At 35.0% G+C, this 13,918-nt stretch overlaps 1 protein-coding gene across 3 annotated transcripts in view; it reads right to left on the bottom strand.

The window, feature by feature from the left end:
- LOC136036729 (uncharacterized) overlaps positions 1-13,918 on the bottom strand; it is a 132,054-nt gene that overhangs the window by 20,207 nt on the left and 97,929 nt on the right. For 2 of the 3 annotated variants that reach the window (XR_010619777.1, XR_010619778.1), the window contains one exon: positions 11,395-11,977. Coding sequence is in view for 1 of the 3 variants with exons in the window: in XM_065719078.1 (XP_065575150.1) it covers positions 11,685-11,977 (293 nt within the window). In the remaining 2 variants the exon portion in view is untranslated. Of the gene's footprint in view, positions 1-11,394; positions 11,978-13,918 lie in introns of those variants that run through there. The other variant, XM_065719078.1, reaches the window with a different exon arrangement.

The following is a 13,918-nucleotide window of genomic DNA, read 5'->3' as shown; positions in this document are numbered from 1 at the left end:
ATGCTAAAATATACATCAAAAGAATCAGATTTTCATGCTGATTTTAAATACATAAGCTTCATCAAATTTAGTCTTTGTCATCAAAAGTTAGGAGCCTGAAAAAATTTGCCCTATTTTAGAAAATAGGGAAAAACAACCCCGAAAAGTCACAGAATCTTAACAAAAATCACACCATCGCATTCGGCGTATCAGAGAACCCTATAGAAAAATTTTCAAGCTCCTATCTACAAAAATGTGGAATTTCGTATTTTTTGCCAGAAGACAAATCACGGGTGCGTGTTTATTTGTTTGTTTTTTTCCCAGGGGTCATCGTATCGACCAAGCGGTCCTAGAATGTCACAAGAGGGCTCATTCTAAGGGAAATGAAAAGTTCTAGTGCCCTTTTTAAGTGACCAAAAAAATTGGAGGGCACCTAGCCCCCCTCCCACGCTCATTTTTTCTCCAAAGTCAACAATTCAAAATTTTAAGATAGCCATTTTGTTCCGCATAGTCAAAAACCATAATAACTATGTCTTTAGGAATGACTTACTCCCCCACAGTCCCTGGGGGAGGGGCTGCAAGTAACTAACTTCGATCAGTGTTTACATATAATAATGGTTATTGGGAAGTGTACAGTCGTTTTCAGGGGGATTTTTTTTTTGGTTTTGGGGGTGGGGTTGAGGGGAGGGGGCTATGTGGGAGGATCTTTCCTTGGAGAAATATGTCAAGGGGAACCTAAATTCAATGAAAAGGGCGCAGGATTTTCTAAAATTACTATAAGAAAAACAATGAAAAAATAAACATGGAAAAGTTTTTTCAATTGAAAGTAAAGAGTAGCATTGAAACTTAAAACGAACAGAGATTATTACGCATATGAGGGGTTCTAAAAATACTTTAGCATAAAGAGCGAGGTATTTAGGAGGAGATGAATACCTCGCTCTTTATGCTATAGTATTTTTAGTAATTTCAACTATTTATTCTACGGCCTTTCTGATAAGGGGTCATTCTTAAAGAATTGGGACAAAACTTACGATTTAGTGTAAAGAACGAGGTATTAACGAGGGTAAAAACCCCATCATATACATAATAAAAATTAAAGAATATAAAAGTTTGTTACGTAAGTTAATTCTTAAGTTACGTATATTTTTTACTAATAAAAAAATTCGTTAAAAATTAAAATTTATAGTTGCCTTTTTATGTAACCGAAAAATTGCATGGCAACTAGGCCTCCTTCCCCATCCCTTATTTCTCAAAATCGTCTGATCAAAACTAAGAGAAAGCCATTTAGCCAAAAAAGGAATTAATATGCAAATTTCATTTTAATAATTTATGTTTGGAGAGCCAAAATCAAGCATGCATTAATTAAAAAAGGTTCAGAAATTATATAAAAAAAACTAGTTTTTTTAACTGTATGTAAGGAGCGACATTAAAAGTTAAAACGAACAGAAATTACTCCGTATATGAAATGGGTTGTCCCCTCCGCAATCCCTCGCTCTTTACGCTAAAGTTTGACTCTTTGCCACAATTCTGCTTTTTAAAACAATTAAAAGCTTTAGCGTAAAGAGCGAGGGATTGCGGAGGGGACAACCCATTCCATATATGGAGTAATTTCTGTTCGTTTTAAGTTTTAATGTCGCTCCTTACTTTCAGTTAAAAAAACTATTTTTTTTTATGTAATTACCGTAAGAATCGCTAGCCCAAAGTGAACAACAGTAATATATGTATGGAGTTATTAAAGAATAATACAGCATAATAATGACACTGGTTGGAAAAACATTTTTAAAGCGACGCAGTATTCCAACACCTCTTGAGACTTTAGAAGACACAATATCACTATGCTTTTTCCATGACAAATTACAATCATTAAAAAATCCCAGATAATGTGTTTCTTCTATTCGGTCAATTTTCACTCTATTAAATGTGATTGGCTGCGGCACTCCGTGTGTTCCAGTTCTTAATCTTGACTTATCTTTCTTCTTCCAATCTTAGCAGAACGGCTATAGCATATTTAGAATGATTCAAAGTTGATATAAAATCGGATATGCCTCCTTATATGCCTTCTTATATCAGCTGAGGCAGAGGCTTACGTAGTTCTCTGAGATAGTCAAGAACGTTAGGTTTGAGCTATTGTCTATACTGAACCAAAAAGTTCGTGGTAACGAACTGTAGTAAGGAGCGACCCGGCTCAAAAGTAACCGAAACTCTAAAAGACATAATTTTGATACCAATATATACATCAAAACAATCGCGTTTTTATGCTGATTTTAAATGTATAAGTTTCATCAAGTTTAGTCTTCCCCATCAAAAGTTTGAAGCCTGTAAAATGTGCCTTATTTTCTATAAAAGGGGAAACACCCCCTAAAAGTCATAGAATCGTCATGAAAATTACAAAATCACATTTGCATATCCGAGAACCCTACTGTAAAGGTTTGAAGCTCCTATATGCAAAAATGTGGAATTTTGCATTTTTCCCAGAAGAAAGATCACGGATGCGTGTTTATTTATTTTTTTGTTTTCTTTTTTTCCCAGGGGTGTGTAGTCCTAGACTTTCATGAGAGGGTTCATTCTAACCGAAAATAAAAGTTCTAGTGCCCTTTTTAAGTGACCCAAAAAATTGGGGGGCAACTAGGCCCCCTCCTACGCTCATTTTTTCCCCAAAGTCACCGGATCAAAATTTTGAAATAGCCATTTTGTTGAGCATAGTCGAAAACTGAATAAATATGTCTTTGAGGACGACTTAATTCCTTAAAGTCCCCGGGGGAAGGGTTACAAGTTATGAACTATGCCCATTTTTTACATATAGTATTGGTTATTGACGAAGTATAATAACGTTTTTAGGGGGTATTTTCTTTGGTGGTGGAGGTGGGTCGGGGGTTACATGAGAGGATCTTTCCATGGAGGAATTTATCATGGGGGAAGAGAATTTCCATGAAGAGGGTGCTAGATTTTCCAGAATTATTTAAAACAACAGTGAGAAATTAAATAAAACAACAAGTTTTTTTTCAACTGAAAGTAAGGAGCTACATTAAAACTTAAAACGAACAGAAATTATTACTTGTATGAGTGGAGTCGTCCCCTCCTCAATAACTCGCTCTTTACGCTAAATTATTTTTGTTTATTTCAAAAGAGCTATTTATTCTAATTAAACGGCAATTAGAACTTTAGCGTAAAGATTGAGGTATTTAAGAGAGGGCAAAGCCCTTCATGTACGTAATAAAAATATACGAGTATAGAAGTTCGTTACATAAGTTAATTTATAAGTTATGTATAATTATTACTAATAAAAACGTTCGCAAATAAAATTAAAAGTTAGCGGCCTTTTAAATTAAACGAAAAAATTGGAGGGCAACTAGGACCCCCTCCCCACACTTTTTACTCAAAATTGTCCGATCAAAACTTTGAGTAAGCCACTTAGCCAAAAAAGTAAAATTAATATGCAAATTCCGTTTTAATTGTTCATATAGCCTACGGTGAGCCAAAATCTAATCTTCATTAATTCAAAAATGTTCAGAAATTAAACAAAAAAACAAGTTTTTTCAACTGAAAATAACGAGCAATATTAGAACTTAAAACAAACGCAAATCATTACGTGCATGAGGGGTTCGTCCCCTCCTCAATACCTCGCTCTTTACGCTAAAGTGTTTTTAGTAATTTCAAAAAAGCTATTTATTCTAATTAAATGGCATTTGTGGTTCAGGGGTGATTCTTAAAAAAATAGAACAAAATTCGGACTTTAGCGTAAAGAGCGAGGTATTGACGAGGGGAAGAACCCCCCCCCCACCCATACACGTAATAAAAATATACAAATGTAGAAGTTTGCTACTTAAGTTAATTTGTAAGTTACATATGTTTATTACTAATAAAAACGTTCGTAAATAAAGTTAAAAGTTCTAGTGCCCTTTTTAAGAAACCAAAAAAATATGAGGGCAACTAGGCCCCCTTCCCACCCCTTTTTCCCTCAAAATCGTCCGATCAAAACTTTAAAAAAGTCATTTAGCCAAAAAAAGTAAAGCTAATACGGAAATTTGGTTTTAATTATTCATGTGTGGTGATATAAAATCAACACCTGCATTAATTCAAAAACATTCAGAAATTAAATAAGAAATAAGTTTTTTAACTGAAAGTAAGGAACGATTTTAAACTTAAAAGGAACAGAAATTATTCCGTATATGAAAGGGACTGTCCCCTCCTCAACGCCCCGCTCTTTACGCTAAAGTTTGACTCTTTCTCACAACTCTACTTTTAAAACAATAAGAAACCTTAGCGTAAAGAGCGGGGCGTTGAGGAGGGGGATAGTCCCTTTCATATACGGAATAAATTCTGTTCTTTTAAGTAGAATTGTCCCCTTCTCAACGCACCGCTCTTTGCGCTAAAGTTTGACTCTTTCTCACAACTCTACTTTTGAAAGAAATAAAAAACTCTAGCATAAAGAGCGGGGTGTTGAGGAGGGGACAGGCCCTTTCATATACGGAATAATTTCTGGTCGTTTTAAGTTTTAATGTCGCTCCTTACTTTCAGTTAAAGAAACTTGTTTTTTATTATTTAATAACTGTAAAAGCCACATATGCAGTTAAGTCAAAGGCGAAACTTGGACTAACTTCTAAAATAAACGCTCAGCCCAAATTCCTCTGGAACGTAAGTTCCAGAGATTAGCTAATAGGTACAAACATGAGAAAGCAGGAAGTGGTGTCATACCCACGGATAGCTATAGCTATAAAGATCCGAAAAGACAGTCTTTGACATAATAACCAGTAGAACCCACTAGAAGTTAGACCTCCAGAATGACAGTTGGAGTTGACCCTCTCAGATATACTTTCCACAAGGAGCAACTTTGCGAGAAAACATTTATGCATTTACTTGCATTATCAGTATTGATTGTTTAGCTAGTTCATCATTTTAATCAGTTCTAAGCAAATTTTTCATTCCTGTCTTGCCCCTAAGACAACCTGTTTTCATGGGCTGGCCAGAGTAGCAAAATCTGTTTTTATGGGCAGGCCAGAGTAGTACAATCTGTTTTCATGGGTAGGCCAAAAGGTTTTTTTTTAATATTTTTTTCATCTACATAGATGTATGTATTTGTTTTTATATTTTATTAATACAAAACTTCAACAGAAAAAAGGGTCTTTTCCTTGCCTTTTTGGCCTGGAGTTCCATCTTGGCAAAATGCGGTGTGACAATTAAAGTCGAAATAGTTATTTCAATGAGAAAGGCTGAAATTGACAAAACTATGACTCTGGAGTCATACTCCCTAAATAACACTCAAAACGATCTTAAAAACGAACGGAAATCACAAATTGAAGCAAAAAGTAGTATTAAAACACAAAATAGAAAACAATCTACCCTTGTATGCAGAAGGGCTGATACCCCCTCAACTTGCTTTCTCTTTAGGCTACAAGTCGAATTGTTTCCCCATCAGTGCTTCTATAAAGCATGCTCTAGCAGAAGAACAAGTTGATGGAGCTCATTTTCTTCTATAATGCCTTGAACATTCAGGGATATATTAATTCGTATTTATTTCAGCCGATAAAACTTCCATCCAAGCGTTGTTTATATATTGCGAGCACTTGTGATTTCCAGAATTAATTCTATTTCTACTCTAAAGTTCTCTCAATTAAGCAGTTGTTGAATTTCAATTTAAAAAGTGAGGTTGAGGAGGTGGAACCCCATCTCATACATAGCACAGTTTCTTTTTCTTTTAATATCACTCTTTACTTTAAACTGAATAAAGTTATTTTTATTTAACTGTCTATACCAACCAATTCAATTTGCATAGGCTACATACCAGGACTACATACTTTCTACATACAGACGAATACACCACTTTCTGTCAGCATGGTTACTGAAAACATAAAAATTTGTAAATAGTACTTTGTTAGCTCTAAACTAAATGGGCGTCTCGATATTTTTTTCTTGATAACACACTGGCTCTATTCTGACAAGAACTGTCACTGTTTGTCACAAAGTGCTAAAAATAACACCGGCCAGTACTTTACTGGTGCCAATATATCTTTTGTAGCATCAAAAAGGTCATATAAACTTACACTTATGTTTGAATGAGCTCATTTCCTGTTTACTTTTGCCCTTACACTCCTTCGATACTGTTATCTGTGGCATAAACAGCAGAAGAAAAAAAAAATGCAAATCTGTAACCATCCATTTCTAGAAAATTACAAAATCTCATATTTTCAAACAGTTCCTGGTAACGAATTGTAAGTAAGGAGCGACGCGGCTCAATAGTAACCAAAACTCTAAAAATTGAATTTTGATATCAATATGTGTACCAAAAGACTTTACTTACTTGACTTACGTCTCCTGTCGGGAGCTGGTCAGCGTAGAGAGTAACTTCTACCTTCTCCATCCGCTTAGGTCCAGTGTGATCGTTTTTGCTTCACTCGGTCTGATATTTGCCATCGCCGGAAACTCAGACAGGCTGTCAAACCATCATATCTTTGGTCGGCCACGGGGTCAGTTCCAAACTGCTTCTCTTGGGTTGAAGTCGAAGATCATCTTTGCGGGTAAATGCAGGGGCATTATAAGTACGTGTCCGAACCATCGTAAGTTGCGCTTAGCTGCTTAAATAGAAAACCAAGAGAACTGCAGCTGCTTCTCATTACTCATGAAATAAAACCATCATTCCTTCAATCCTTCCCCGACTCATTGTCTGGAATTCATCGATGGCCTTCAGTGTTGCGGTTGATACATGCCATGTTCCAGCTCAGTAAAGCATTACAAAACCGACGAGGGTGTTGAAAATCTTTACTTTAGTTGAACGACTGGTGTTGGGTTTTTGTCAAAGGTGACGGTTCAGCCTACCTATGGCAGAAGACGCTTTGCATATCCATGCTTGAAGCTTGGGGAGAAGCGATAACTGAGGAACTTGTAGAGCCCTGGTAGGTGAACCTTTAGGCGGTTTCAATGCTAGCTGTTCTGTCTAGAGTATCTGGGGAAATGACAGCAGGAGAAGACGTGTATATAGCCATAATTTTCGTTATATCCCAGTTTATTTGCAATTCCACATTTGCGGTCTAATCTCATAATAACAAAAGCGCTTCCAACAACTGATCCATGGAGCCCTCTAGGATGGCAAGGTCATCAGCAAAATCAATATCTGGGATGAAGCGGTCCCCAAACTTGAGCCCAAAACTGAGACGTGAAGTTGCCTTTGTCATTATGTGTCTATAATGGCATTGAAGAGCTCTGAGGCCACTGCATATCCTTGACGCACTCCTGTCGTGATTTGGAAGAACGGGCCACGTCGGTCGTTGACTATTATCTTTTTATTATCTGTCAGGTTTTGTATTATCTTTCGAATCGTAAATATCTGTCCGATGGTTGAACGGTCCGACATAAAAGCAGCCTGCTCCGGTCGTCAAATTCTACGAATAATATTCCAACATCAATCCAGCAGAACGATTGTAAAAAGGTTTCCGAGGACCGACAGCAGATTTATTCCACGGTAATTGGAGAAGTCGCTTGCAGAGCCTCTCTTCCATAAGGAAATAATGACACCCTTTCAGCAATTTCTTAGGGATTATCTCAGTTTGCCAGATTTTGTAGAACAGAGTGTGGAGGAACAGATTTCATCAGTTCAGAGCTTACTCCATAGATACCAGCAACTTTGTTATTCTCGAGCCTTCCTCATCTGGAGGAACATCTTCTTCATTTCTTTGACTGATGGACTGGTGAGAACTTCATTTGGAAGGAAAGACGAGCTGTCATTATTTAGGAGCCAGAAGAAGTGGTCCAACCACTGCTCAAGACAGGAACCTTCATCAGAAAGTAGCATTTCATCCCTGGATAAGACAGGTCCCAAAGTGGGAGTTTTATATTCTGTTAGATCTTGGAGATATTTGAACAGGCTACCCATGTCTTCCTTTTTTGCGACTAGTTCAATTTCATCAGCTTTCCTTGCAACGAACTGAGTTCAGTCCCGGTGAATGAGTCTATTCCGCACCCCATTAAGTTTTCAATAAGTGACCATGTACCTAAGGTGTCTTGCCCTCCGTCTTTGCTCTATGAACGGCAGCATTTCAGTAGTCAGCCACGATTTCTTTAGAAAATTTCGCTTGCCAAGCAGCTGGTGTGCTGCTTCACGTGTTTGCAATTTATAATACTTTCAGGAACCTTCACTGGTACTAAGTGTACTAAGGAGCACGAAGCAATTCGATACTTCAATACTATGCTTCAGGGGAGTATCTGACTCCTTAAGTTTCCCAATACTTGCATCGACTGACCTTCTTTCCGATCGTTGTGCTTGAAGGTGAAGATGAACTTCAGCACACACAAGCCTGTGGTCTGCATTTCCAAGCTCTGCTCATCTACTCGTCTACATCATTATGGAGAAAGTTCACTCACCTTCTAAAGTGAGTGGATTCAAAAGCGTAGGATTATTAAGTTGATGCCAAATATATCGTATGTATTGAGTTTAGTGTTAGCCATCAATGGCTGCAAGCCTGAGACAATTTGCTGGATTCTCGAAAAAAGAGGGAAACATTCACTAAAAGTCAAAGAATCTTAATGAAAATCTCAACATCAGATTCAGCGTAGCGTACGAGAAAATTCCTCCAAGGGAATTGGGGGGAAAAAAGTCAAGCTTTAACTCCTGAAACACAAGGACCATTTAATTGTAATAAAAAACTTTTTTTAAAGCTCTTAAGAAAAAACTTTAACGTAAAGAGTGAGTTATTTAGGAGGGTGCAATCTCCCTTATAAAAATATTAATTTTCGTTCGTTTTGATATTGAAGTTTTGATGTTGGTCTTTACTTTCGGTTGAATTTTTTTTTTATTGAATAACAATAAAAAGAGGATAGCAACCCCATGGACCATACTAGAGTCTTCACGTTGAAGCATATTCGTATTTGTTTCAAGCCACTTAACTTGGAAAATATCTGGTCAGATATGATAGGTGGACTTACCTTCTTCTGTCTGAATTTACCTTCTTCTGTCTTCTTCTGTCTGTTCCTATGTCTATGGTTTTTATGTTTCTTTTTTTGATGTTGTTTTTTTTATTGGAAAACGGACCAGTATTTCTAATTACAAGTTTTAACAAAAATTGACAGTTTTAAAGAGAAAAACGAAATAAGATAAAGAATATTTCACATGAATATGGTTTGTCACTTGAATAGTTGTATATTTCAACGATATTTTAGTTAGCCATTTATTAGGGGGCAACTGACCAGCAAAATTTTTTTTTCTTTCCAGAAAAAAAGAAAAGATATTCTCAGATTAACGCATTTTACAAGTTGAGATGTGGCACGTTTCGAAAAATATTAGAACGATAAATTTACTGTTTTCTGTCAAGATTTAGCTTCATATTTGCTCCGATTGGCTTATTTAGTGAACATATGGCCAGCTCGTTTTCTCGCAGAAATTTCTTCCACAGAAATTTAACACTCCTCTAATGAGATAAAAATTAAATGAAAGTTTAGAATTGAATACCGAATGCTTGAGCTACATATAAATGCTGACTTCAAATTTGAGTAAACAGTTTTTTTTTTTATATTGAGTGAACAGATCTCTTAACAACAGAGCGTTTGATCAACAGTTAACATAGTTAAATATTTTTCAAGGGAAGAAAATCTTGAATATTCTTCGCTGTTGGCACCATTTTTGAAATTGTAAGATTGTTATGTTAGGATTACTGCTTTATTATTACTATTGCTGTGTGACTATTGTCATTGGTGTTGCTATTGTTAATATTATGTCTATTACTAATATTCTTAATGTCAATAATACTGTTATGTTGTTAATATTGTTGTTACTATTTTCAATGTTATTATTGTTTTATTAGGATTGTTATGCTACTGCATATTGCAGTGGTGAACATTCTTAAACTGGACAGTTAATATTTATTACTTGGGACTTTCCACACACTTTTGATTTACTTAATATCGTACTATTATCATTGTAAACCCACAAATTCTAGTAAATAAGATCTTAAAATAGTCTGTTGACTATTCCTGTATTTCTTTTGAATGTCAGTTCCGCTACTGCAACAACTAACAGCTCATTGCAGCACCAGGTCGCCTCAAGTTAACACAGCTGTGCACCCTCTTTTTCCATCCCAGTCTCTTCAAAGTTTCCCTCTTTAGACCATCTCAAGAACTTACAACTTCCTTTAAATCCTTTCTTATGACCTCTTCCCGTTTCATTTGTGGGTGACCTGCTTTCTGTTTCGTTCTAGATGGATGAAAGTAAAGGACGATCTTTGGCAATAATTCGTTATTCATTCGCTATATATGTCCTAGCAATCTCAACCGTTCCCTCATTATACCCCTAGGAACCGGGATAGAACCATATTCTTCTTACACCTAACTATTTGAAATAAGGTCGGTCAATCCGATACCAAAAGTAATCCGTACACGATTTATGTGGAAAACATATAAAAACATCCTATGTAAATAGCGACGAAGACCACCCTACCTTTCCATCACAAACACCAAAAACAAGAAGAGCAGTATGGAATTTCTCAAGACAGTGGGAAACAAATTAGAATAATTAGGTAAAATTCTAGTTAATTGACTTCTTACTATCTTGGAAAGGGTTTAGGTTAAAGTATTTTAAAATAAAGTATTTTAGCTAAAGTATGTCCCGGGAAGGTATTTTGAAGCAACTATCTCCACTCCTTCTCCCTTTAGAGGGCCCTGACCTTTGATGACCTTTAAAAATATGTGTGTTATAAAAGTAAAACCTTGAAAATTAGATCTTCTGCTTAATTGAAGTACAACAAAATTGTTTTCAGCTTCATAACTTTGCTCAATTCCATTTTATAAGGTTTTAAAGATATGCAAATACATTTCCTTAATTAAAAAAAACATTGATATGGCTCAAAATTCTACTCAAATAACAGGGATTGCATTTTCAGAACCAAAGGCAGAGAAAAAGCAACTAGTAACTGAAAATTAAGGTAAAATGTTGTTTTGTCAAAATTTCAATAGGTATAGACCTGTCATGTAGGCATATTTCAGGGCCCTCTAGAGGGAGAGGGAGTGGAGGTGGGTACTTTAAAATACCTTCCTGGGACATACTTTAGCCTGTAGACCCATTCCTGAAAGTTTCATTTTCCTAACCTAAACCCTTTCCGAGATAGCAAGAAGTCAATTAACTAGAATTTTACCTATTTATTCTAATTTGTTTCCCACTGTCTTGAGAAATTCCCTATTGCTCTTCTTGTTTTAACACCCTCTGTCTTTCGGAACATCACTCACGTTTCAGAACGATACTTGACCACTGTCATCACTCTTGCTTCCAATGTGATTTTGGTATAATGAAATGCAGAGTTTTTATAATTAATTATTTTTTTCATTTTTGTACAGCTAAGCTGGAAGAGCTAAGCTCTTGGGAAAAAAAAATCACTAAGAACTTGAGAAAAGAAGCCGAATAAACCAGCAAAAAATGCAATGCCTAACTGTTACCTTTTTAATTTGTTTCATTGATATTTCTTCTTCAGATATATATTTCAACTAGAGGAACCTTAACTTGACATCAATAAAATTTGCTGTCCTTTGAATATTTATATGGCGGTACAGAATTTGTAACATAAAAAGTCTAAGTTTCACGGTTTGTCTCTGATAATAATTGCTGAAATAAAAAATCCTTCGAAAATGCCCAAGTTATGTATTTAGTTTTAATCACATATTAAAAAGATGAACACATAACGATATTAGCCGAAAATTATCTTATAGGTCCGATAGAAGAATATAAGTTAGGACGTACTCCGAATATCAACATCTTCAACTCTTGGAAAATAATAGTCTTGAATTGGGGGTTCCTTCCCTTCCTCATATTGAGTAGTTCCATTGTTTGGATGACTTAACTGGTCTTGGGATTCCTGAATAATAGTTTCCTCAAAAACAGCTTCGCCATCTTCTGATTTGGTGCAGAGGATTACAATTACTACAGTTAGAAGAATAGAGAGCAGAATGACTATTCCAATTAATATCAAGTTTAGGTTTCTCTGTCTTGAACTATTCAGTCTGAATGATTCCGGCAATTTGGCTGTAAAAGAAACAACATATCAAGACTTCTGTTTCAGAGAAAATAGTATGAATTTAGGTTTAGGTTTAAGTTTAAGTTTTTTTAGGTTTTAAGTTTAGGTTTCTCTGTCTTGAACTATTCAGTCTGAATGATTCCGGCAATTTAGCTGTAAAAGAAACAACATATCAAGACTTCAGTTTCAGAGAAAACAGTATGAATTTAGGTTTAGGTTTAAGTTTAAGTTTTTTTAGGTTTTAAGTTTAGGTTTCTCTGTCTTGAACTATTCAGTCTGAATGATTCCGGCAATTTAGCTGTAAAAGAAACAACATATCAAGACTTCAGTTTCAGAGAAAACAGTATGAATTTAGGTTTAGGTTTAAGTTTTTTTAGGTTTTAAGTTTAGGTTTCTCTGTCTTGAACTATTCAGTCTGAATGATTCCGGCAATTTAGCTGTAAAAGAAACAACATATCAAGACTTCAGTTTCAGAGAAAACAGTATGAATTTAGGTTTAGGTTTAAGTTTAAGTTTAAGTTTTTTTAGGTTTTAAGTTTAGGTTTCTCTGTCTTGAACTATTCAGTCTGAATGATTCCGGCAATTTAGCTGTAAAAGAAACAACATATCAAGACTTCAGTTTCAGAGAAAACAGTATGAATTTAGGTTTAGGTTTAAGTTTAAGTTTTTTTAGGTTTTAAGTTTAGGTTTCTCTGTCTTGAACTATTCAGTCTGAATGATTCCGGCAATTTAGCTGTAAAAGAAACAACATATCAAGACTTCTGTTTCAGAGAAAATAGTATGAATTTTGAAAGGAGTGTGCAAATATGTGAAAACAAAAACAAAGCTTGGTCGCTTTTCGCGTAAATACATGTAATATAGCTCTTTTAGTAACTAATGCAACCAAGCAAATAGTAGAACAAATACTTAAAAATTAAACTTCAGATTCTTGTATTTTTAGTGGTAAAAATCAATCCTGGGTAATGATGTCTTAAATTATGCAAAACTTTAAGAACAGGCAACATCCTCTTGAAGACGGTTCCAGTTGTTACAAACTCTATAGCCGAAACTGTTCGAAGCAGAGACAGATAAATTAAAAATTAATTGATTTTATTACTAAAAGTAATAGAAAATTGGGTCTATTTTTCAAAAATAATTTTGACGACTAAGGCATTCATCATAGCTTTGAACGTACCTTGAAATGTCTTGCGAACACAAAAGCTTAACCAAATGTTAAGCAACCACAAGTTTATGCTTTTTGGTATTGTTTTTCGGTATTTTTTGGTATCTATTGTTTTTAGTATTATGTTTTTTGGTACTGTATTTTGGTATTTTTTTTGGATTTATTGTTTGGGTATTATGTTTTTTGGTGTTGTTTTTCGGTATTTATTGTTTTTAATATTATGTTTTTGGTATTGTTAAGGTATTGTTTTTGGGACCAAAAATCTTTATTGCTTATGGAACTTGTGCAACCGGGACAAAAATTACTGGAGATTCTTAATGTTATGTAATAACAGAACAAGAGTTTTTTAACTTAAAGCAAAGAGCATCATTAAAGCTAAATTAAAAGAAATTATTACCTATATTGCACTTATGATTTCCAAAGAGAAAATTATTATAATGATAAAAACTAATCTTAATACTAGGTTGAAACTTACAAAACAGATTTCATTCGTCGTCTTAACAATTTAGTGCCATTGATATGGTGATTGATATGTGAAGTTGAAAACGATCACTTATTGAAAAGTCTTTCAAACAATTTCTCTCTGACAGTCAATAAAGAAATATTTGAAATATTTCATAAAAATATATAAGTTTCGATATATGTGGAATCACCATACCTCCAATTCTTTTCTTTCTTGTAAATGTGCCCTATTTAGGCAAAGGGACAAAATCTATATTGTGTTTAACACCCAGTGTTGACGACAGATTTTATTATATGATATTTTTTGGGGGGGTGGGGAGCGTGA

The sequence above is a fragment of the Artemia franciscana genome, chromosome 15 (assembly GCF_032884065.1).
Source record: "Artemia franciscana chromosome 15, ASM3288406v1, whole genome shotgun sequence".
Classification (NCBI taxonomy): Eukaryota; Metazoa; Arthropoda; class Branchiopoda; order Anostraca; family Artemiidae; genus Artemia; species Artemia franciscana.
This window is presented reverse-complemented; position numbering and strand designations above follow the sequence as displayed.